The sequence below is a fragment of the Branchiostoma floridae genome, chromosome 10 (genome assembly GCF_000003815.2).
Source record: "Branchiostoma floridae strain S238N-H82 chromosome 10, Bfl_VNyyK, whole genome shotgun sequence".
Classification (NCBI taxonomy): domain Eukaryota; kingdom Metazoa; phylum Chordata; class Leptocardii; order Amphioxiformes; family Branchiostomatidae; genus Branchiostoma; species Branchiostoma floridae.
This window is the reverse complement of record NC_049988.1, coordinates 18,746,836-18,772,371: the sequence shown is the minus strand read 5'-3', so window position 1 is coordinate 18,772,371 and position 25,536 is coordinate 18,746,836. Positions and strand designations below refer to the sequence as shown.

The 25,536-nt window shown below is 42.5% G+C and overlaps 3 protein-coding genes across 3 annotated transcripts; 2 read left to right on the top strand and 1 right to left on the bottom strand.

The window, feature by feature from the left end:
- The first annotated feature begins 418 nt into the window (after positions 1 to 418).
- LOC118425041 (galactocerebrosidase-like) lies at positions 419 to 7,595 on the top strand. Its single transcript, XM_035833856.1, has 7 exons — positions 419 to 677; positions 2,084 to 2,328; positions 3,225 to 3,423; positions 4,677 to 4,870; positions 5,247 to 5,822; positions 6,321 to 6,444; positions 6,838 to 7,595. Exons 1-7 carry the CDS (start codon positions 419 to 421, stop codon positions 7,245 to 7,247), a joined length of 2,007 nt encoding a protein of 668 aa, XP_035689749.1. The 3' UTR covers positions 7,248 to 7,595.
- A 992-nt stretch (positions 7,596 to 8,587) lies between these two features.
- LOC118425146 (galactocerebrosidase-like) lies at positions 8,588 to 16,009 on the bottom strand. Its single transcript, XM_035833970.1, has 6 exons — positions 15,646 to 16,009; positions 13,936 to 14,373; positions 11,109 to 11,302; positions 9,964 to 10,548; positions 9,452 to 9,581; positions 8,588 to 9,038 (listed from the first exon to the last, which is right to left on the bottom strand). Exons 1-6 carry the CDS (start codon positions 15,899 to 15,901, stop codon positions 8,638 to 8,640), a joined length of 2,004 nt encoding a protein of 667 aa, XP_035689863.1. The 5' UTR covers positions 15,902 to 16,009; the 3' UTR covers positions 8,588 to 8,637.
- Positions 16,010 to 16,355: 346 nt separating this feature from the next.
- On the top strand, positions 16,356 to 23,941 carry LOC118424652 (NADH dehydrogenase [ubiquinone] 1 alpha subcomplex subunit 10, mitochondrial-like). The gene is made up of 11 exons (XM_035833309.1): positions 16,356 to 16,599; positions 18,166 to 18,346; positions 19,177 to 19,260; positions 19,623 to 19,754; positions 20,239 to 20,325; positions 20,828 to 20,949; positions 21,263 to 21,342; positions 21,552 to 21,606; positions 22,051 to 22,136; positions 22,556 to 22,664; positions 23,389 to 23,941. Exons 1-11 carry the CDS (start codon positions 16,498 to 16,500, stop codon positions 23,455 to 23,457), a joined length of 1,107 nt encoding a protein of 368 aa, XP_035689202.1. The 5' UTR covers positions 16,356 to 16,497; the 3' UTR covers positions 23,458 to 23,941.
- The last annotated feature ends 1,595 nt before the right edge of the window (positions 23,942 to 25,536 follow it).

The following is a 25,536-nucleotide window of genomic DNA, read 5'->3' as shown; positions in this document are numbered from 1 at the left end:
CAAATGCTATCAGTTCATGTTACCCTCTCTTTAATTTGAAGTGTTCTTTTCTTTCGACGTCACAGAAACTAGAAGTCAACACATACAGTTAGTCTCTACCAGACACCCACCTGGCCAAATATAGTAGTAGGGGACTTTGGCCAAGTTAGGAATAAAAGTCTAGTAGCAGCTACTTGGCCTAGGAGTGAACTGACCAGCCGGTTAGATAGACTGCAAAAAACAACTTATTTGTCCCTATTTGGTCAATTTTTTTCTCTTTTGTCATCCAGCTGACATGTCTGCTTTGAGACTAACGTGTCCGGGGAAACAGTGTAAAAACAATGCACTTAATGTACAGTTTTATTGCTTTGATTTTTTCGTACAGCGCCGCCTTGCGATGTACACAAGAACTGCAACCATACTGACCTTTACTTCCAAGATGGCTTCCAACACGAAATACGGAAGCGTCGTCTGCCTTCTTGTTCTTGGTGTTCTAACTACCCCCATCGCCTCAGTCTACACCCTAACGGACCAGGGCGGGTTGGGGGCGAGGTTTGACGGGGTAGGGGGCCTGAGCGGCGGAGGGGCGACTTCGCGCCTCCTCGTGAGCTACCCCGAGCCGTACCGGTCCCAGATCCTAGACTACCTGTTCAAACCCAACTTCGGGGCGGCGCTGCAGATTCTCAAAGTGGAGATAGGTAGGTAGCCTGAGTATCGTCCTAGTTACATCGATGAACGTTAGACATCCAGGTAATAAGATACGCCCAAAGCACTTCCTCAAGCAACTGGATATGATTTTGGAAACGATCAGAGGTTTCAGACATCATCAGTGTTATAGCTAACGGTACTCCCAAGAGATAGCTAACGGTACGCGGTGTGTGTGTCAAGCCATATAAAAACTGCTCTCCAACAAGATATGTCCAGTGTCACTGACGAAAGACAATGGATGTTTGTTTGAAACGTCTGACCGTTTCCAAAATCATAGCCAGTTGCTTGAGTAACTCCTTTTTGGCGTATCCGAAGTTCCTAGTCAGTAGTTCACCGTGGCTTCCATACGTTTGGTGAGGGGGTGTATGGGAGCCCCGATTAACTAATGATAGTATAATAGTTTATTGCAAATTCTTGTCCGAGGGCTAATTGCATTTAATATGAAAGGGGACAAACAAACAAGTAGTGTAGAATAGTATAGAATATGCCTACTCTAGTCTAAAAGCTAACTCTAAGTTGTAACTTTACTTGTTGATAAGCTAATGATACTCGGGCTAACAGGTACGGCCACGATCTATTGTAATAATAAAGTGCATCCTGTTGAACCCGGGACTCTCCCGGAGTTCAAATTATTGACAGGTCACATTGTTATCATACTCTTGGAAGGACAACAATCTTTGTAATTTCATGAACAAGTGATATTTGTTTGTATGTATTATCATGTACTTGTGCATGTTGATAAAGTGTAAAAAAAACAATAATAAATACGTGGTGATAGTGTCCCTTACACCAGTTGAAATTTCGGGATTATATATATGCTCCCTTCCAAAGGTCGCGTGGCTCGTGCTAAATCTGGTACAAGACAAACACAGAGAACTAACAACCCGACTTCTCTGTTGTTGGGTTAAGATAATCTGGTGTACGTAGTTGCTGCTATTCTAGATAAAAGGGGAGGAACCCTAAGTGATCGCCTATGTGGTTTTGAAAGTTGACGGATGTGTACAATTATAACGGGACTTCTTAACATCATTAAAGAGGCAATAAAGTCTACGTTTGTCTCTTGCAAGTGGTGTTGTATACAATTCATCTATGATAAATGAATATAAATGTACAGTTTCTAAGAAGAAGACGGTGAAGAAGAAGAAGAATTTACGCCAAAAAACAGTTACTCAAGCAACTGCTGGATATGATTTTGGAAACATCTACATCTACATTACTCTTCAATACTGGGCAAAGCCCCTCGTGGGAAATTACGCTCAGGGAAACCTTTCCAAAATCATATCCAGTTGCTTGAGTAACTGCTTTCTGTCGTATCTTATTACCTGGATGTCTTACCTTCATCGACGAAGAAGAATTTATTCACTCATTTTTCGTTCGTTCTTTCGTTCCTTTCCAGGCGGAGACGCTCAGAGCACGGACGGCAGCGAGCCGTCGCACATGCACAGCGCAGACGACCAGAACTACACGCGCGGGTACGAGTGGTGGCTCATGCGGGAGGCCAAGAAGCGCAACCCGAGCATCAAGCTGTACGGGCTGCCCTGGGCCTTCCCGGGGTGGGTGGGGGGCGGGGAGGCCTTCCCCTACCACCGCCCGGAAACAACCGCAAACTACATCGTCAACTGGATCCTTGGCGCCAAAACGGTCTTGTTTGTTTGTTTATTTCGATCTCCATTAACGCTAGTTCACTTTAATCCGTGGGGTAACCTAGATTCGTTGTTGAAAAAAAACTGGGTATTTAGAGATTTCAGGTCAACGACGTGGGTTTCAAATGTCAACATTTTCAAAATATTGCAATGTGAAACTACCTTCCATCGACTTGACGATCCCCAAATACCCTATTCATATGGACAACGGATAAAGGTTACCGTACGGATAAAGGTCAACTAACGTTAGACTTTACAAACGCAACATCGATCTATTCTTCCTGGAGTCCATCTAAAATACGAAACAATCAAATAATATAAGCCAGCATAAGTCTACAAGTATACACGAGAAGAACTGAAAGTAAACTGAATGTAAAATTGTAATCAACTCAGTGAACTTAAAATAATGAGGAGGGGTCAGAGGTCATCAGTAACAAAAAGCTATAACATAAATAACAAAACATCAATCGTTGTAACAATAATTTAGTAGAACCCGCTTAATTGCACGGCCTATTTGCCAGTGAATTCCGTGCAATTATCCGGTCGGTGCAATAATGCGAAGTTATCTAGCTGGACCGCACCGGTTTGGAATTTTGTGATTCCGTGCAGTTAACAGAAATGTGCGTTAATCCGTTGTGCAATTAACTGGCTTCTACCTAGTAACATAACCCAGTGGCAGTGGGTGTAAAGATCAAAAGAAATAAACAGTACAGTAGAAACCAGTTAATTGCACAACGGAGTAACGCACACTTCTGTTAACTGCACGGAATCCCCAAATCTCAAACTGATACGGTCCAGCAAGATAACTTCGCATTATTGCACCAGCCGGATAATTGCACGAAATTCACTGGCAATTTGGCCGTGCAATTAAGCGGCTTCTACTAAATTGATTAGATCCACGGCCTGACCATTGACTACGTGGGGATCTGGAACGAAAGGATTCATGACGTCACCTACATCAAGACGCTGAGGAAAACGTTGGACGACAATGACCTTGGTCACGTGATGATCGTGGCACCAGACGGAGGCTGGGTGCAGATCTCGAAAGACATCATGGCGGATCCTGAGCTGGCTGCTGCTGTGGACATCATTGGTGAGCGTTTGGTTATTTCTTTGTAATCTCCAAGTAGATCCTAAGGTGTCATAAGATAGTGTCAAAGCAAAGAGTATAGCTGGCCAAAGGGAGTCAAACGGGCAGCGTAACAAACTCCGGCCGGCTTCACTACCGAGTCTACCAGCTTTTGATACTATCTTATGTTACCGTAGGATCTGCTTGGAGATTAATTTATTTGTAATTTTTTTTTATATCCTCATCGAAGAAGTTTATTTGCAAGTTCGTGCCCGAGGGCTAATTGCAAGTACATAGTATACACATAGTGACAATGGACAGTCATAAACAATGTTCTAATCTAATACTAGTGTTGGCTATTTCTAAGCAGGTTGGGTTTGACTTCTTTTTTGGAAGCAGAGGGAGACGAAAAGCCCCACATTTTCTAAAATTTGTGGGTTCTGCGATTTCAAGAGAAAAGTGGCCTTCTGTTTGTCTGTCAATGTGGGGAAGTTGGGATAAGTCTTTGTGACTTCTCTAAACAGGGTGATTCTTTCGGTTTCGTTGAATGAACATTTGGAAATGAAATGTGTTTCGTCTCCCACTGCTTTAGATGTACAATATTTACAAATCCTTTCACACACTGGTAATCTCTTGTATCTCCCTCTTTCCACTTCTAGAGGATGAGCGCTAATTCTGACTTTGCTTATTGCGGAGCGCAGCTCGAAATCCACTAGTTCTAAGTACTTCTCTCTAGCGTATACAGATTTACAAGTTTTGTAGAATCTCAGAATCTCAGCTTACCGGTATCTATACTTATATTATGTAGAGACGTCTGGATATACATATTTTTTATAAATCCAACACACGGAAGATCAGTAATCATACGAATTTTCGACTGTATGTCTTCATAGGGCATTTGACGCAATTTCTTGTGCCGAAAATGTGACGTCAGGGGTGAGCCGCGACGGTCGACGATACCCACTTTCAGGCACCTTTGACCATTTTCTGACGTCACAGCCATGGAAAGTTGGAACACACTCCTTTCAAAAAGACTTCATTTTTTTTGTTTCTGAAAATTCAAAGTTCTGTGTCATTAATGTTATTTCCAAACGCCAAAAAGCAGTTACTCAAGCAGCTGGATATGATTTTGGAGTTCGGGTAACTGCTTTCTGCCGTTTCTTATTACCTGGATGTCTAACCCGTCATCGATGTAACCATAAAGTTCCTAGTCTATTTATATTCTTTGCACAAAACGTCATATGTCTTCCAAATACGACATCGTTCTACCGTTGCAGGGTCCCACTACCCGGGTACGCACAGCGCCCCCATGGCGCAACAAACCGGGAAGACCCTCTGGTCGTCGGAAGACTACAGTACGTACAACAACGGCACCGGGGCCTCGTGCTGGGCGCGAATCCTCAACCAGAACTACGTCAACGGTCACATGACCAGCACCATATCCTGGAACCTCATCGCAAGCTACTACGACGTACGTTATTTCCGGTTTTACGTAGCCTATATTGTACAACCTGACTTCAACATTTTACCGTTTTACATTTTACATTTTACCTTGCCCATGGGGTGATCACTGCGTTTTTTTGCTGTCGGGAGCCGGGACGATTTTATAACTCGGCCGTACTCCAATTTATCCCGGGAGCACTACCTCAGGTGACCTCAATATGACAGTAATAGGGCCTTTTGCCCCAGGTTGGGCCATGGGACTGTAGATTTTTTTAACCACTCATATCATAGGGGAAGGACACCTACTATTTTCGATTTTACAAAATGTAGACATATTTCACGGCTCCCGCTATGCCATGTTCGATTTCTTGTTTGTTTATTTGTTTGTTGTCCTTTTATTCTAGGACTTGCCCTTCCCACGGGCCGGTTTGATGACAGCCAACCAGCCCTGGAGCGGTCACTACGAGGTCAGCGACCCCATCTGGGTGACCGCCCACACCACCCACTTCACCTCTCCCGGCTGGCAGTACCTGAAAGGCGTCGGTCATCTGGACGGCGGGGGGAGCTATGTGTCCTTGACTGACGGGAAGGGCGGTCTGACGATCGTCATAGAGGCTATGACTCACCAGTATTCGCAGTGCGTCCGCCCCTTGCTTCCGCCTTACGATGTGAAATCGGGGCAGGTCGCAACTTTCCAGTTAGGCGGCGCTTTTGAAAACATCACCCGCCTTCATCGATGGGACTCGAAATTCATCGGCAGCCTAGCTGAACACTTCCAGAAACAGGATGACCTATTGGTGAGCGGGGGGAAGTTTTCAATAGCAGTGGCGGAGAACTGTCTGTACACCCTGACAACTGTGAAGGAGGATGCGCCCAAACTGTACCCGAACCCTCCCAAGTCGGCACCGTTCCCGCTCCCATATAAGGCAAAGTTTGATGGCCCGGCGGACTCCAGTGAGGCGCCGTATTTTGCCGATCAGGTATGTAACAATAGTTCACCTTTATCCGCAGGGTAACCTATAACCGTTGTTTTCTAAAACAGTTATGTTATCTGTAGCGTCTGATCGTTTCCAAAATCATTGCAACTGCTTTTTGGTGTACAGTAGAAGCAGCTTAATTGCACGGCCTATTTGCCAATTAATTTAGTACAATTATCCGGCTGGTGCAATAATGCGAAGTTATCTAGCTGGACCGCACCAAGTTGGGATTCCGTGCAGTTAACAGAAGTGTACGTGTGCGTTAATCAGGTGCGCAAGTGGCTACTACTGTACCTGGATGTCTAACCTTCATCGACGCAAGTTTCCATATGTTTTAATTTTTAGTTAATTTCTCAGCAAAAATAAGGAAAAAAAGCAACAACTTTGTTTCAGCGCCAGACAGAGGAGTTTTCGAGCTGAATTGGCCCAAATCATTACACAGAAGAGCTTATATCTTACATTCTAAGCAAATACAAAAAAAAAACTTTGTTTCCACATCAGACAGGAGTTTTCGAGCTGTACGTGAATGAGAGCAGCTCGGATCACGTCGGCACGCTGAGGCAGAACCTGACGGAGAGGCCCATCGTGTGGTGCAACGATGCTGACTCGGCAATCAGTGTCATCGGTAAGTGAGCTATGGGGTCTTGGTTGAGGGAAATTCCGTTTGTATTGGTAACATTAGCCTCCTTCGCAGACTTTTGAAGTTGCAGTGATTTTGTTTTTGCGGAGCACTGATTCGCGATTTTTGACACACACACACACACACACACATACATGTACACACAAACACGCACGTACACACACACACATACACACAAACACACATACATGTACACACAAACAGACACAAACACACGCACATACACGGGTAACACCCACACATTCACGAGCATACTCACAATACCTCCAAAACACACAAAAGGGACTAAAAAGTTATAGACATATTGGTAAATATCAATTTCTTTTTCTTGCAATTTATTTCTATTTTCCTGACACATGTAACATTCTGTCCTGGCAGGCGACTACAACTGGTCCAACGTCAGCGTCAGCTGCGATGTCATGGTGGAATCGGGAGGCGGCGCTTTTGTCGCCGCACGGGTGGACCGTGGCGGCTGTGACGTCAGGCAAGCCAGGGGTGTTTTCTTCTGGCTTCTCGAAGACGATACTTACAACTGGATTGTTTCTTCAGACCTTAGCAGGAATCACATCTTAGGACAGGGTAAAGTCAATGCTACTATAGTTGGCCAGTGGCACAAGCTAACCCTTTACGCAAAGGGAGACAGTGTAGCCGGGTTTCTAAACGATGGGAAAGTTTTGTTCGATATTACCGACGCTCAACTCCCCACCAAGAACGGTTTCGCTGCTATAGGTACTCTTGGCTTTCAGAAAGTTCAGTTTGACAATTTTGCAGTGGATAAATCAAAATAGTAGTAGCCTTATCATGAAACTAAAGTTTAGCTAACCAACTCTGGGGAATTTATTAGTTGAAATAGTTACCCAAATTTTCGGCTAACTTATTTCAGTCTAGGATTTTGGCTTTGTCCAGCGAAACAGAATGTTCCGGAGACTATATTGTGCCTTAGCAATAGGAAATTTTCAACTACATTTGTATTTCCCCTGTGTCGGTTAGAGAAAGGTGAGTTTCTTCATTATGTCATTTACCAATACAGAGGAACTACTGAAGTACAGTTGTTGTAAAGGTAACACGTTATACCTCAGTCTGCTGTTACTTAGTAAATCCCCAAAGGGATTTATGAAATAAAACTTCTCATTGAAGATCTTTGTCTGATAGCTGTTTTTGAGTGTGTTTGTTTGATAGTAAAGGCACATTATATGTACTACAGAATTTGAATACAATTCAATCTCTACAACCAAGGACGTTATATACGTCCTTGCTACAACTGGATAAAAACGGAGATTTATTTCCGGACGTTTCAAGTTACGTCATCTATCGTCTTCTTCGGCGCCACAGGCATGGCACTCTAACCAACGCTAATTCTAGTGACGCTGAAGAAGAGTGATGGATGTCACTCGAAACGTCCGTAAGTAAATATCCGTTTTTATCCAGTTTTAAAGATTGAATTGTATTTGAATATTGATATCTGTATGTCTAACCCCAATAAACATACTACATAGTCTTTTGTAAAGAATATTAGTCTCATAAAATGGTTGTTGTTGCATTACAGATGATACCATAAGTTCTACCTTACACTTGTTCTGACGGTTCATTACCAAAAGAAGAAGACCGTCAAATCCAGGAAGAGTTTCATGGTCGTACAGATTCTGAGAAGTCAGGCATACAACCGACTAGATCGTTGGAAAGCTTTTGACACTCTCGTTCTACCCGCAAATAAAGCTCTCCGTGGTCCTTCTGAGTCCCTACATCATGGTAATCACCTAGCTGCCCAGAAGAGAATGACCGAGAATGGGTTGCCCTGAACAAAGCCAGGAGTGTAAGTTAAAACCTACTGAAATGGGGGCGGGTGAACCTAGCCGAGTGTCGATGTTGTCACCTGTTGTGTTGTCAGCAAACATCACAAGTTAGAGCAATATTCCTCTACTTCCCTGTACTGTATTAGCTTATCCCATATCTGCATTTTTAGTAATACCACACCGGGGTTCTATGCTCCGAGCTCCGACCGAATTCGTCCATAAGTCAAGACCATCAACTGGTCTTCAACAGTCACCCTACCCATGGTATGGGTGTATTGGGCCCAAACATCGCAAATGAGGAAATTACGCTACATAATATTAATTTGCACGCAATATTGTTTTATTCAATATTTTTCTCATCTACAATGCTTGTATATTGTCCACGTTACTTTGTCCTGTCGACTACAAAGTTATCAAACTGTACATGTTTGAAATCCAGGCTCCCAATGGCGGCGAATCCTTTCTTGATGGGAAGCGGTCCGGTTTTCAATTCAAACAGCACTTGTCCATTTGCCGACCCTTTCACGGTGTCCCCTTTTGAATAAAGATCCAACCGATGCCATTGTCCGACTACTGTGGCGTTTAGTTTCCCTGCTTTCACGATGTTTTTCAGCGCGAGGTCGTACGACAGCGCCCAAGTGTCGTCTGCAAACACCCAGAGGAAGAAGCCGAGGGCGTCCTTGATGACGCAACCCCCGCGGTCCACTCGCGCCGCCACAAAAGCGCCCCCTTGCCGTTCCACCAGGACATCGCAACTGACTGTGACGTCGGTCCAATTGTGGTCCCCTGCGAAGAGAATGCGTGCATTACTTTAATATATAACAGTTTATCACAATTTGCAAAACATGTTAACAACTTAGGCCAATTCAGACCGGAATAGTTTTGATCCACTCACACCAGGAAGGACCCTTATTGCGAACTCTTTTCGAGTATGGTGGGTTCTGATTGCTGGCGTTTTCTGATTGCCGCAAGCCGGCGATCAGAAAACACCAGCCATCAGCGACTGAGTACAAATAGAAAAGGCCAGCAAAAGTGTATTATGAGCCAAAAAAGGACCCCAGAAAGCCTGCTATGGAGGGTAGGGTTCTTTAACGAGCTCGAGGTGTGAATCTCCTCAAAAACCAGACCTCTCCAAAAATATTCCATATATGGCAGCGTCATGAATATGTATGATGATGACGTCACAGTAGAACACTTACCGACGACGCTGATTGGTGAATCTGTGGGACCTTTCTTGCACCAGAAGATCGGCCTCTCTGTGACGACTTGCCTCATCGTTCCCACGTGATCCGGACTGCTGTCGTTCACAAAGAGTTCAAACACCCCTGTCTAGTGGTGCGAAGGAAGAACAGGTAACCTTAATTACAGTGTGACTACAATCACCCAAACTTGAACTAGTTTAACTGTAATATCCAACACAAAAATTTGACTCACATTTTTGACGGTGGGCGCCATAGGCTTCCTGCAACTTATGATCCACTGCTCACTCAGTCACGTGTTCTATCTACATAACGTGATGTCACGGCAGCGGTGGATTGTTCACTCCTTGACAAAGACTGGTGCTGCTCAGTTGAGCAAAGAGAAGGGAAAAAGAAAAAGAATGACAGAAAGAAAAAATCAAAAGAAAGAAAGAAAGGAAAAGGATAGAAGAGAGTTCAGAAAGAGGGGAGGAAATAGAGGAGGATAAGAATCAGACGACAGACTTTTGTACCTGGTCTGCGAAGTACCGGGCCTCACTGGAGTTCGCTGGTCCGTCAAAGTTGTCCTTATATGGAAGTGGGAACGGCGCCGACGCAGGGGAGTCTGGGTAATTTGTGGGAGTATTTCGAACCTTCTGTATTGTGGTTAAAGTATACAAACAATTCTCTTTGACCTCTACAGAGAAATGGCCTCCCGTGACCTTGATGGGGGGATCTCTTCTCTCGAACCGAGCGGTGGAGTTGCCGACGAATTTCGAAAACCAAACGTACAGGTGTGTGATTTTCTCAAAAGCGCCACCTAGCCTGAAATTGACAATCTGTGTCGGAGCGACAGAGTATGGCGGGAGAAGGGGGCGGACGCATTTGGAATACTGGTGACTCATAGCCTCTATGACGATCGTCAGATTTCCCTTTCCGTCAGCCAAGGCCACATAGCTCCCCCCGCCGTCCAGATGACCGACGCCGTTCAGGTACTGCCAGCCGGGAGAGGTGAAGTGGGTGGTGTGAGCGGTCGCCCATATGGGGTCACTGACCTCGTAGTGACCGCTCCAGGGCTGGTTGGCTGTCATCAGACCATCTCGCGGGTACGGCAGGTTCTAGACACAAGAATAAGTAACAACAAATGAACTTAAGAAGTCCGCAACAACAAGCTCAAGACATTCCACGTCATCATGAATACGTCAAAATGACAACACCCCTTCCCATCATAAATCACTCCCTTGAGACAATATGGTGGCGCCCATGGACGCCAGCAAAATCAGTACAGGTTTTGCTATCGGATTTTGAACAACGACATAAATGACATTTGCCTGGCTTACGTATTGCTAACTCCTCAGCTACCCTAAATTCCATAATAGTCCGAATGAATTAGGGAGGATATAAACGTAGTCACATTTTGGACCGCAATCTTCCCACTGCTGCGCCACCTAGCGGCTGAGAGTAGAACCGGTCAGTATTGCCCTGAGGAAGGTAGCAGACTGACTACCAAAACAGTAGAAGGTAATGCATTGATATTGGTTGTGTGCAAGTAACCTTAATACTAGTATTGGTTGGGCGAATTAAAACAAGGCAGGGGCTTTATGATCCCTGGGACGCTTCAAAAATAATATAAGTTTTCTTTGTTTTTTTAGCGCACACGGAAACGGAAATGACGTACATCGTAGTAGCTGGCGACGAGATTCCAGGCGATGGTGCTGGTCATGTGACCGTTGACGTAGTTCTGGTTGAGGATGCGTGCCCAACACGAGGCTCCCTTGGGGTCGTTGAAGGTACTGTAGTCTTCTGAAGCCCATAGGGGTTTCCCAGTTTGTCGCGCCATTGGTATACTGTTAGTCCCCGGATAGTGCGCACCTGTAGGTTGGGGGAGGGAAGAGAAATACATAGTTTTAGAGATTGAATTGCCTTGAGATATTGTTAATCTGGATGTCTAACCTTCATAAACGTGTCACTGTACTGTATTCGACTGCTCAGCCCCTGAGGCGTCGCCAAAATTCGAACCATTTTATCGTCGTGGCAGGGAGGAAAGAGGGAAGAAAAGAAACTTTGAAGAGAGATGGGATAGAGATGATATAAAGGAAAAGCAAAAGGAAGGATGAATGGAAGGAAGGAAGGAAGGAAGGAAGGAAGGAAATTAAAGATAGGAAGGGAGAAAAGAAAAGGAAGGAAGGAAGGAAGCAGTAAGGAAAAGAAAAGAAAGCGAACTAGAGTTCGGCGACCTCATACCTCCATGAAAATTGAGAGCTTTCGTAAATTTCATGCAATTGACTAACACATTAACATAATTTATGCATGGTGTTGTTCATTATTGAATAACGTACACATGTCACAATTATAAAATTCCCATTATCAATCATAGAGCGGTTTTGCGATTTTTCAATAAATTATGCAAATAAGTTCCTCATTACCATATTTGGTATCTGCTTACATTCCACCTATCATAATTAACATGTGTTACATTTATTGAAGTCCAGTTATTAAAAACAATGGAATTATACAATTCCCTCATTAATAATGCAAATTAAGCCCTCATTTGCATAACATGTATATCATTATGAAAATCTTTGCCTAAGATACCTGCATGCCTAAAATGGAGGCAATCCGTCGTTCCTTTCTGCAGTTATCCTCTTTGGAGTGTCTTGACAAAAACGCCCCTGCAGTTCCACAATTAAATGTTAGAGGGCTGAAACTTGCTCCACTTTGTCATGGCACTGAAAGCTATCTACCACCTAAATGTCAAGACCATAGCATGTCTGGAACAAGAGATACATTGAAAAAACTGCTATGATATAATATTCTCATTAATTATGCAAATGTACTCCAATTTTGCATAATTAGTATCTTATCTTGTACAACATTGTCTAAGGTACCTACATACTAAAAGTCATGAAAATTCGTTGTTCCCTTCTTGAGTTATCGTCTTCAGAAGTTTTTGACAAAAATGCCCGATATCCCAAAATTAGACGCTATGGGGCCCAAACTTATGTCAGTTCTTCCTGAGCACAAGAGCTATCTAATACTCAAAAATCGTGGCCATAGCTTGTTCAGAACACCGAGATAGCAAAACAGGAAGTTGCGCTGCAGTACCAAGGGAAGCCGCTAGGGGGCCCAAAATCTAATCATTTCCAGCTTTCATCACACACTACCAACACACCAAGTATGAAACCAATCCACCCAGCCGTTCTTGAGTTATTTTGTTTACACACACACACACACACACACACACACACACACACACAAACACACACACAAACGCGGGGTAAAATGTAACCTCCATGAAATTTCATGGAGGTAATAAAAGATAGAAAGTAAGGAATAAGAAGGAAGGAAGGAGTATGGAGAGCAAACAGGAATGAGGAAAGGAAGGAAGCAAGGAAGGAAATGAATACAATGAATAACTAGAGTTCGGCGACCTCATACCTCCATGAAAATTAAGAGCTTTCGTAAATTTCATGCAATTGACTAACACATTAACATAATTTATGCATGGCGTTGTTAATCATTGATTACATACAAATGTCACAATTATAAAATTCCAATTATTGATCAAAAAGTGGTTTTGCAATTTTCACATAAATTATGCAAATAAGTTCCTCATTACCATATTTGGTGTCTGCTTATATTCCACCTATCATAATTAACATGTGTTACATGTATTGAGGTCCAGTTATCGAAAACAATGGAACTATACAATTTCCTCATTGATTATGCAAATTAAGTCCTCATTTGCATAACATGCATATCATTATGAATATCTTTGCCCAAGCTACCTGCATGCCTAAAATGATGCCAATCCGTCGTTCCTTTCTGCAGTTATCCTCTTTGGAGTGTCTTGACAAAAATGCCCCTGCAGTTCCACAATTAAATGTTAGGGGGCTGAAACTTGCCCCAATATGTCATGGCACTAAAAGCTATCTACCACCTAAATGTCAAGACCATAGCATGTCTGAAACAAGAGATACATTGAAAAAACTGCTATTATAGAATATTCTCATTAATTATGCAAATGAACTACTATTTTGCATAATTAGTATCTTATCGTGTACAACATTGTCTAAGGTACCTATATACCAAAAATCATGAAAATCCGTTGTTCCCTTTTTGATTTATCCTCTTCAGAAGTTTTTGACAAAAACGCCCCTGCTATCCCAAAACTAGACGCTAGGGGGCCCAAACTTATGTCATTTCTTCCTGAGCACAAGAGCTATCTAATACTCAAAAATCGTGACCATAGCATGTTCAGAACACCGAGATAGCAAAACCAGAAGTTGCGCTGCAGTACCGAGGGGAGCCGCTAGGGGGCCCAAAATCTAATCATTTCCAGCTTCCATCACACACTACCAACACACCAAGTATGAAAGCAATCCACCCAGCCGTTCTTGAGTTATCTTGTTTACACACACACACACACACAAACACACAGACAGACACACAAACGCAGGGTAAAATATAACCTCCATGACATTTCATGGAGGTAATGAACCTACCAATGGTATCCACCACCTTGGCCAGCTCAGGATCCGCCATGACGTCTTCAGAAATCCTCAGCCAATCGCCGTCCGCGGCCACGATCATCACGTGACCCAGATCATTGTCGTCCAACGTTTTCCTTAGAGTCTTGATGTAGGTGACGTCATATTCCTTCTCGTTCCAAATGCCCACGTAGTCGATGGTCAGGCCGTGGACCCTTTTGGCGCCAAGGATCCAGTTGATGACGTATTCTGCTGTTAGTTCTGGGTCTGGGTAGGGCTCCCCACCCCCCACCCACCCCGGGAAGGCCCAGGGCAGCCCGTACAGTTTGATGCCCGGGTTGCGCTTCTTGGCCTCCCGCATGAGCCACCACTCGTACCCGCGCGTGTAGTTCTGGTCGTCTGCGCTGTGCATGTGCGACGGCTCGCTGCCGTCCGTGCTCTGAGCGTCTCCTCCTAAAAAATAACAAGAAATCTAATCCGATCTAAGTTCGATTTTTATTTTCAAAACAAGTCACTTGTACTATTACATAGACTACATTACGCTCTCTGAATTTGCAGCCAAGGTTTTGGCCTTCTTCAGGAATACTGACCCCACGTAACCTTACCGCGGGGTTTTAATTGCATATTACCGAAAACACCGTTAAAGCATGGCTTATATGTCATCGTGGGGATTACAGTGTATGAATTTGTACAAATTATTTTCCGTACTATTTTCGGTATTTTCAGCGTAGAAGTTTTTTAGAACTCCCGCCAGGAACCGTCTGAAAAAGTGTGATAAGAACATTCTGCCGGAAAGAGAGAGAAAAAACAACAGCAGTGTACGGATATGTCGTAGATACCATTGCGTAGGATAACAGAGCGTTGTCCTAAAACCGACCCACGAAAGGGGTTTTGAAACTGAATGTACGAAACATCCTGAGACAAACCTAGCCGGGCAAGCTTAAAGTTTTATGGGTCACTGGCCATCGTTCAACAATGGGCGTAAATCGATACCGAATACATACGCTAAACAGGTTTGGGCACAAATAGTAATAATGGTAAGAACGCAGGCACAAACATTGTGTATAAAACTTTTATTTGCTGTTAATACTAAGGAAATGTTCATAAAGATATGTAAGATCACTCTTCTTCCCCCGCAAAAGAATGGAATACTCCTTTCTTTTGTGACAGTCTTCCGTGGCCAAACGGGACGCATGGACTACGGTGCCGACATGCAGACATGCAATACGGAAATCGAATAGTCGAATGCTGAACATACAAATGAGTTTCAAAGGTTTGAATATGGGCCTAGCACAGAAAAAAAACTTGCATGTTCACATTTCACGTACGAACCAAGTACTTGTACGAACTAACGTCACGAACAAACGCTACAGCGCTTGTCACCTGTTGACCTAGTAATTCTTTGACCCATAATGCGTAACAGTAAACTAAAGCAATGAGCCCTATTTCTGTCATTTCATTACATTTGAACGTTACTGATCTGTTTTGAAGATATGTTTCAACAACTATCACATAGCGCAGTGATCAAAGTATCATACATACTCCTTTTTTTCTGGAGAAATAAAGAAATCGGTCACATTTTGCCGGTGATTGTAATATAGAAGTTGATACAGGACCCGCTATGGCTATGTCCATTCTCTGTATGGAAAACTATTCACCCGATTTAGCCAATTTCTAGTATTTTTCTAGCAAACAAAATAGCCTACCATAACGTTGATATCTCACCTATCTCCACTTTGAGAATCTGCAGCGCCGCCCCGAAGTTGGGTTTGAACAGGTAGTCCAGGACCTGGGACCGGTACGGCTCGGGGTAGCTCACCAGGAGGCGCGAGGTCGCTCCTCCACCGCTCAGGCCTCCAACCCCGTCAAACCTCGACCCCAACCCGCCCTGGTCCGTTAGGGTGTAGACTGACGCCGCAGGAACAGATAGAACTCCTAGAAGGAACAGGTAGGCTACGCAATGTTTCGCACAGGAGGCCATCTTTGTTGTTATGGTCAAAATGCTTGCAGTTCAGGTATATTTCGCAAGGCGGTGTATTCCGTAAGTCAAAATGAAAATGAGTGTTCACTCAGACAGGGTGCCTTTTTAAATCATTGATATAAATCTGGTGAGTTTCGATCGCATTTAACTTAAAACATACAAATTTTACTCAGTGATTGTTGTAATACAGACATGACACTAGTAATTGACCAGTCACGCGCGACCTCTAGCGATAATTTTCTGTAAAGCAGTGACTATGTCCGTGGTCGTCCTTTAGAGGGCATTGAAACATAAAAAAATCAACAGATCAAACTTTTATTCCTATATCATTCGTAAATAAATGTCAACAAAGTACACTCAAAATAATTTTAAATTTATTTTATTGCCAACTATTGTGTTTAGATTGATTATACTTTGAGGGATTGTTGTATTTTTGTCTGGACATATCGTTAGCTTAGGTTTTGTCGCCCTTACAAAGTCAGTGCCTTTGGCGGTCGTGTAGGGTCAAACCAAGACGCCCACAATTTTGTCCATTTTCTCATGACTTAAAGGAAGTAGCCACCACAGGTGGACAGTACAGGTTCCTTAAGACGACCATGGCGATGCAGGGTGGACTTCTCTTCCGTGCCGGCGGCGGTTTGGCCAGAATCTGCCGTTTCAAGGCGGCGCTCCCGACCAACATGGCGGCCGCTCCTGCGGTAAGTGTCCGGTCAAGGGTAGAGTTTTGGGTCTCTAGTTTTGGGTGTAGAATTGTTAAGGTAGTTCGTCCATCTTTCCCAGACAATTTTGTCGTGATTTATAAGATTGTTGTTCTAGACTGGGTATTGACAATGGTACACGGACTAAGAAAGTGCCGACAATCTGTGAATAGTTTTTGCCCCCCTCCCCATCTTGACCCCAGCTCCACTCCAAAGCAAGAAAATTATTTCCTCGAGTCTGAAAGGTTTTAAACATATTAAAAGCAATATTCATCGGATTTAGTCAATTTATGTGTTCTGGGCAGCGCCACATAAAAGTTTTTTTGTTTTTTTTACAACAGTATGCAAGAATTTTCAACAGCTGTAATACGACAATACGCTTCATTTGATCCACTCACACCGGAAGAGACAAATTGAACATTATGTTCATTCCAATTAGTGGTGCGTACCGGTTCGCCGAACCGGACTTGGACTTGCTATAACTTTCGGTTCAAGTCCGGTTAAAACCGGAACGTCGAAAACTGGTTTTCTGGAAAACCGGATATCTCTTTCTTATTGTATACTAGTATCATCTAAAACAACGCTAGATGCCTATGTAACTTTATTAATCGCAGCCAACGGGCCAGAAAATAACGTATTTCTGCGAAAATAAATTGTCCTACCGCCATAAGCGGACCAAGCACATGGTCGCGCCACGGGAACCTTCTTTTAAAATCCGGCAACGCAGCAAAAATGACAGGTTCACTTTAGCAATATTACCCATGAAAATAAAGTATGTGGATTTGTTTATCGCCTGGTATGGGTTTTAAGTCCCATATCTTCTGAAAATGAAGAAAATTTCCGAGATAAACAAGCTAAAACAAATCTCCGGCGACTGCTGACATTTGCCGCTTGCCGGGATACTTCACTGAAAGCATGGGTGAGCAGCTTGTTAAAAAGAAATACCGACACGTTTTATTTAAAAAAAAAGTTTAAGTTCATAAACTTATTTTATACCTCCTGCCTTTATCTTTGTAACGAATAAATTTACAATTAATTTGTAAGGTTAAATGTAGAGTATAAAAACACCGCACGTATCCTTTTCTACCCGCATTACAGTAGGCTATCCTATTGACCCCTATGACCTCGCAAGCGCCGTCAAAAAAAAGCGGAAAAGGTCGGATTTTGCCGTGATTTCCCGATAGTTTTCTTTAAAAGTCGATGTTTCTACAACTTTGAAAATGATGCAGTCGTCTTTGGCAATATCTTTATAGCATGCGGCCCGGTCGAATGTGGTTGCGGGCGCCGGAGACGCAAATTATGTGTCGCCTAGAGCAAGTCGCTTTATGCTTGTGTCTATATGGGAAAATTAGCGACCGTCAAAAACCGGACTTATAAGTCCGGACCTGAACCGGAATCTTTGGACTCGAGTCCGAACCTGAACCGGAACGTGAGCTTCGGTACGCACCACTAATTCCAATAACTATATATGGTGGGTTCGTTTAAGTGTTCGAGGTGTTGTTCTCCTAAAATACAAGGCGTCTATGTAACACCTTATTTATCAATCTATAATTTGATTTCTTGCAGCTGAAGTTCCACACGTCGGCGGTGGACAGCTACCGTAAGCAGGAGCGCTACAGCTGGTGGAACTACGTGATGGGTGACTGGTTCAGCCGAAAGGAGAACGAGCGCAGCAAGATCTTCGTGATCGATGGAAACCTCGCAGTGGGGAAGACCACGTTGGGAAAGGAGCTCGCCGAAAAGCTGGGTATGATAGATAAAACTCACCTTGTTGTTGTTGCTGTTGTATTGATATGGCCAGTACGTATCCATCTGAGTAATGAGACTGTTGTAACATGCTCAAGACACCTCCTTGACCCCGGACCCCCGTTTTACGTCCTTACCGAAAGACAGTGCAGCTCCAATCAGGATACCTTCCCAATCCCAGGATTCAAACTGGTGTCTCACAGTTACTAATTCAAACCAGGAGTTCAACTGTGAGGCATCTTCCAATTCAGACACAGGAATAAAATTCCATATTAGATTGCCTGTCTTAGCTGCAGATTATGCAATTATGCAATGTACGTTTTAATTGGAATACCTGTACTGTATGTACAAGTGGGATTGAAATGATTGTGCCTTTGACTGAGTCAATGTTACAGTATCTTATACCATTTGGAAAATGAAGAAATTTTAACATCTTACCAAAGTACAGAAATTTGGTTCCTTGGTCAGTGAGATTTTAGTAACATAATTAAGTAGTGATGATGATGGAGATTTGTATAATTGAGCCAGAACTTTCCACAGTATTCAAGCAAAATGATAAAAAATCAACTGCATTCAATTTTCTAATTTCAGTAAAGGGCACATAATTGAACAATTTGTCTCCTTACACAATATGCAAGACATCATGCTCCAACTCTAACTATAACTTGCAAGCTTACGCCAGACACTGATGAAAACTGGTGGATTCCAGTTGAAACGTCTGACCATTTCCAAAATCATATCCAGTTGCTTGAGTGACTACTTATTGGCGTATCTTATTACCTGGATGTCTAACCTACATCGACGTAATTATAACCTTCTTCCCTACTACAGGCATGAAGTACTTCCCCGAGGTGGATGTCCACTACTTTGACAGGTTCGAGGGAGACGGATCACCCATGGACAAAAAGTTCTCAGGTACTGCATTTTCAGCAACATGTGCCAACATTATCCTTCTATTCTCTCTCTTAACCTACGCTTTTACAAAGTTTATTCAGTTGGCTTCAAAGATATATTCATTTGGGGTTTTAATGTTCTCTATTACTACTACTACTACTGTTTTTTCCACGTTATGTAAGAAGAGAATATTCCTTTATGCTGGAAAATGTGCCCATGGAAGAAACTATTCTTGAGCATTTAAGATAGTTTTAAAGATGTGTATCAATACATCTTGTATTTCATTTATAGATGTGTGAAATATGTTATAGTGTATGCCTATGACAACTAGACATGAGGTTAACGACCTGAAGAGCATTGACCTGTTAATTTTCCCGCGGTAGGCAACGTAAGTCTGGAGCAGTTCTACAAAGACCCAAGCGACCCTGACGGACACTCCATCCGGTTCCAGCTGGTCATGTTCGTGCTGCGTTACTTCCAGTTCTGTGAGGCCATGAACCACCTTATATCAACTGGTATGGACATGTGCATATTTTTGTATTGCCAGGGCCACACCAATTTGATTTGTTGCTTATCTGATTCGCCTGTCTTTTTTTTTTTTCATTTTCAATGTACAAAAATCAAGTCCCAAGAAAAAATGATTACGTGTTTTGCTCACAAACCTTTACGTATTGCCATTCAGAACCACATAATTTCAGTCTAAAAACAAGGGATGAATTGCATAAAACGTGCCATTAATTATAAACTCCTCAGGCTGTTTTTTTTGTGTTATAAAGCCTTATATCTCCACTCCATACCTTTTGAAAAAATCTCTTTTTATTTTTTTTCGACCTGTCTGTCCAATTTTTTTCTTAAAAACAAATAAATTTGGTGTGGCCCAATCTTCCGCTTCAAATGTGACTTGTCAGGCAATAATGTCATCATTTACAGTAGTCCTGTATCTGTTTCCTCTCTTTGTGCTGCTGATTGTCGGTTTATGTGTTGTTTTTGTTGTTACAGGACAAGGTGTAATCCTAGACAGGTCTGTCCACAGCGACTTTGTGTTCTTAGAAGCTATGTACAAGGAGAGGTACATCAAGAAACACTGTGAGTACCAGAAAAAATCTTAGAAAACAGGCACTGCTGTTGTTGCAATTTGTAAAATAGATTTGAAAGTAGATTTCTAGTCTTGTCTGTAAACTGATAGGCAAAATTTAGATCGAAGTTGAAGAGAGCCACACCTCCAGCACGTTTAAGAACCCACCACACTTATCGAAAAGAGTAGCTATATATAGTGCTCCATCCAGGTGTGAGTGAATCAAACCTTAGAATCTGGTCTTGTGCAGCTTGTAACTACTAAACAAGACTTCTGTGTTAGGCCTAAGGTGGTTTCTTAGGCCTTAAACAGAAGTCTTGTAAAGTTGTAGGTACAAGATGCATACTTCTAAGAATGCTTCCATCAACAGTTCTGCTTCTCACTGCTATATGTAGCCGATGTAGGTGGCACTTTTGTAGCGAGAACACAATCACAAATATTTGTATCTCCCCTCCTTTACTGGTTTTGTTAAAGAAATTGGAGATTTCTTAAACCTTATTGTTTGTACGTCAGGCTATGACTACTACTACATGGTGAAGGAGGAAGTGATCAACAAGATCCTGCCCCCACATCTGGTGATCTACCTGGATGTGCCACCGGAGGAGGTGCAGAAGAAGATACAGAAGAGGGGAATTGTAAGTACTGTCTGACAAATTTGTTAGCCCGACGTCACATTTCCAGACCAAGGCCCAACAGCTTTAAGGAACAAAAAGTATGATAAAAAAGATGCCAAACCACAAAAAACGTTAAGAGAATTGTCATGCGTATTATTTGTGTATAACTTTACGTATACATTTCTATTTTTCGTGATGTGTGACATGGGCTTTAAACTGTGATTCTTTCAACTTGACATCTATTTGTTCTATTTGTTTGCATCCTTATAGTATACTTTGATGTTGCTTTCTAAAGCATTGTTTGCTTTAACCCCCCTCCCCTACACACTCACAGGAAATGGAGAAAGAAATCCCCCTCACCTACCTGGAGACCCTTGATGATGCCTATAAGAACGATTTCTTGAAGAACTACAGGTAAGAAGTCTTTAAGTCCTTGCGTAGATCCACAAGGAGCAGCTATTATAACTGTAAAAGTCTAGTTTTTTTATGCTGAGTAGCATAATCTCATCAAATTGATAGGACAAGTTAGAATAAAGATTGTAAACTGCAAATAGAGTTCAAGAAATACTGTTGAGTGTTGTTCAGCCCACTTTCTGACGGTATTTTTTCTGTGTTATTCCCAGTAAATGGAGTGAGGTGCTGACCTACGACTGGACAAACTATGGGGACACAGAACTGGTAAGGACTCTTAGAGCTTTTTTTCATAAAAAGCATAGAGAATTTGGTGTGGCCATGATGTTTGTGGTGTGGCCAAGCCTTTTACCCTTTTACCGTGTCGCACGTCAGTGACTGCAAGAGAAACTTTGCAAACTTGGCACAAATTCCTAGCACAATTTGGTGTAATCCAGTGATATACAGGCTTAAGGTAGCAGAACACAGTATTTCGCCTTTGTTTGTTTGTTTATTTGTTCATTGAGACTTTGCAAGAAAAATCTACTCTTCCTGGAGTCCATCATCACATACAAAATTATGGGGGATAAATAGTGTGTTCTGCCACCTTAAGGTGAAACCCAAAGGTTTATTCATAATCTTGTTTCCCAAACATGCCAACACGGAGTGATTGTGATTTTAATGTTGATTCCACTTCAACATTTTACCTGTTTCTGCCCCCCTCCCCTTCAGATCCTGGAGGATATCAATGCCCTGACATATGAGAACAGCCCCTGGGCCAAGGAGGAGGACAAGTCACTGCACCATCGCAGGAGAATGTAGGCTCAAAATATTGCATCTAATGATTTTTTTTTTTTATTTACTAAAAGTTCACCTCAAAACAAGACTCACGGAGCCACTTGATTAAGCATATTGGGTTACAGTACTGAATTCTAAAAGATGTTTGTTAACCCTTGCCTTAAATAGTTTTAGATTGTACCCCACATGGAAGCAATTCTGTGGAAGCTTATTCCATAACAATGTAGTTCTAGGAAAGAAGCTGTCAGCGTGGAACTTCCTCCTAAGAGGTGGTTTATGGACGGAAAAGGAAGTGGCAAAATGTGTTCTAACAGAGAAAGGTCATTGTAGAGACATGAGAGAGTGAATTTCTTGCCATGGAAGTAGCGATAGAATAATGCTAGACTTGCTACATTATGCTTTTTGCAAGAATTTGTATGATTTTCCCTTTCTCCCCCAGCCTGCATGACCCGTATCGGGTGGGAACATGGTTCAACATCCCGGAGTTCATCCCGGAGGTCACCCTGAGCGCTGTGGACATCATCAATCTGCGGGAGGAGCACAAGAATGTGAGTCACACTCATGATCAGGCTCTTCTTTTTGGAAACGATCAGACATTTCAGATAGCATCCACTAACTTTCTAGTCTGGGTAACATGCGTATAGTAGTTCGCCTGCTTCTGCTATCCATCTGGAGACCTGCACATTCAAGCCATTTGGTGGTGACGCCAGTTAATGAGTGAATCAAGGAATAGGTTCTAGAGCACTCCACTCTAAGACAAGACGGAGGGCTTGTCCGGTAGTTGGAACGCCTGTTGGAACGATTGCTTGAACCCATTCCCAGACGGAACAGCAGAGAAGCGATATATATGTATATAGTGTATAATAAATGTCAGAGCTAGAAACGACTGTATATCGTACAGAATGAACGCTGGAGCAAACTTTCCGGATGGTACCCAGGCTACTACCTTTCATCACTGACAGGATTTTAGGTAGGATTTTACCATAGGGGGTCCAAATTTACCGTGCGGTGACCACTGCAGGTGTGAGTATTGTAGGGGGGTCTAAGGTAATCCTCCCTCAGAAAATTTAGAAAGTCATAACTCCCTGAAACTCTATTTCCTGCGTTTTGAGGCGCAAATACAGCAAAGTTACTGTCAGGCAGGTAAATTGTGACCTAATAGCATCCCTGGTCAATCAGAATATCTTTGTCTTCTTCTGTGATAATGTTTTATTGGACTCACACAAATCTTACCAGAACACTAACAGAAAGTTTTGTTTCTTCCAACCACAGCTCCCAGGAAGACGATTTGCACCAGGTTTCAACCCAGACCAGGGGGACAAGGTGTGGTTTAAATGGTGACCGTTCTCTCCAGAAACCTCTAGTCTACATTTACATACAACCTTCCTGATAGTTTTTGTTCAGTAATAAGAAATATAACAAACAGTATACAACCATCTTGGTACAGTTGTATTCAGTTTAGTTCAGTTGGTAACGTTACATTTTGTTTCTGTGAATGCGACATCTGTGCATTGGAGACCTATCTTTTAACTTCACTCGATATGACATTGTCAAGTTAGTAAAAGTGGATATAGAGTGCATTGGTATTTAACTGGTACAAATTTGTAAAACACATGTAACCACAATCAAAAAGCCGATAGGTTCAGTACTATATCATCAGTACTATATATGCTTGACTTTAGTACACACTACACAGCCTACATGGAGTATGCCAATGCTGGTTCTGGTATAACTGCTATGACGATAAAACCATTTTTGTCTGGTACAATGTACTTGGTCTTTCTGTACAGACAACTCTGAAGGTATAAAAAGATTTTCAACAGAATTGTTTGTCTGAATCTGAATGTTTTGTGTTTGTCCTGATGCATACGTGTATGTGAAGTTAGTTCAAAGGACTACAAAAAGACATCAAAATACACAAATGAACATACCGGTAGGCAAATTTTACTGACTCTTGTTTTTGACCTTTTATTGTTGCAATGAAGTATTCAATCCATCCTGAATGAGGTTTCCAAAAGGTGGGTTAGGCTAAGTTCTTATCGTTTACTGTCAAACACATGTACGTCTGTAGTGAACTCACATCGCTATACTGTCAGAGCTCGAAATTCATTTTTGGGATAAGGTGCACTGCTGCACCCAGCTTAAAAAATTGGGTGCACCAAAAAAAATTTGGGTGCACCACTTAAAATTAAGTAGAATGTCAGAAAAACCTAATAACAAAACATAGTTACATGCTATCAAATTCTTAAACAAGTACCATGACAGACATTTTTATTATCTTTCTAACCCTTAGATGTCAAGAATATGGTGTATACTAGTACACTTTGATATCTTTACATACATAAACCCAAGAAAATATTTGGGTGCACAGCTCCAATTTTGGGTGCACCTGCACCCAGTATTTCGAGCCCTGACTGTCCAATTGACGGTTTCCATGTGCCACCATCACTTTGTACAATAGAAAAAACAAGACAACAGCATTAGAAGGATAGATCTTTAATCCTTTGGCAAGTACTCTCATACATACATATCAATACAACAATCAGGGCCTCAGGGTGGACACTTTCTTCAAAATTGTTTCTGTGATCAGCCTTGAATCCATGGACACTTTATAATACAGAATGCCATTAGCAGTTTGTATAACAGCAGTGTTAGGGGATGCTTCTACCAGTTTTGCTTTTACAAACTACAGTATGTTATAACAGACTTTGACATTTTTTTTTAGGATACAGTCAAACCTGCCCGAGCGACCACCTCTTCTCAGCGACCACCTGGCCATTTCGACCGCTTTTTCTCGGTCCCGATTTATTTTCCCATTGACGTAAGCATTAAGCGACCTTTTCTCAACGACCACCTGGCCAACGCGACCGCGACCGGCCCAAATTCGGACCCATAAGGACCGCATCATTTTCAAAATTGAGGTTTTCATCGATTTTTTACGATAACTAGCGCGATTTTGTGCCGAAATCGGCCAGTTTGCGTCGGATTTTGGGGTTAAATTTACAGTTTACAATGTGCGTGTTGTATTTGACATTAAAGACCTCGCTTCTTTGCGTGCGTGCAGTGTGCTTGCTATTTGGCATTAAACACAACGGAAACCATTTGTACTTTGCATCGGGCATGTTTTAAGTCGATACTCTTCTCAGCGACCACCTGTCCAAATCGACCGTTTTTGTCCGGTCCCCCGGGTGGTCGTCTTGGGCAGGTTTGACTGTACTTTAATATGGAACAAGTTGGTACGTGTAGACGCATAATTCATAAAAGTGGCCATCATCTTAGAATGTGAAAGGGAAGGGCTAGCAACCACTCCCTGTAAAACATATACAGTAGAAGCCAGTTAATTGCACAACTGACAATCGCACACTTCTGTTAATTGCATGAAATCCCAAACTCCTGTGGTGGTGTGGTCTGGCTTAATAA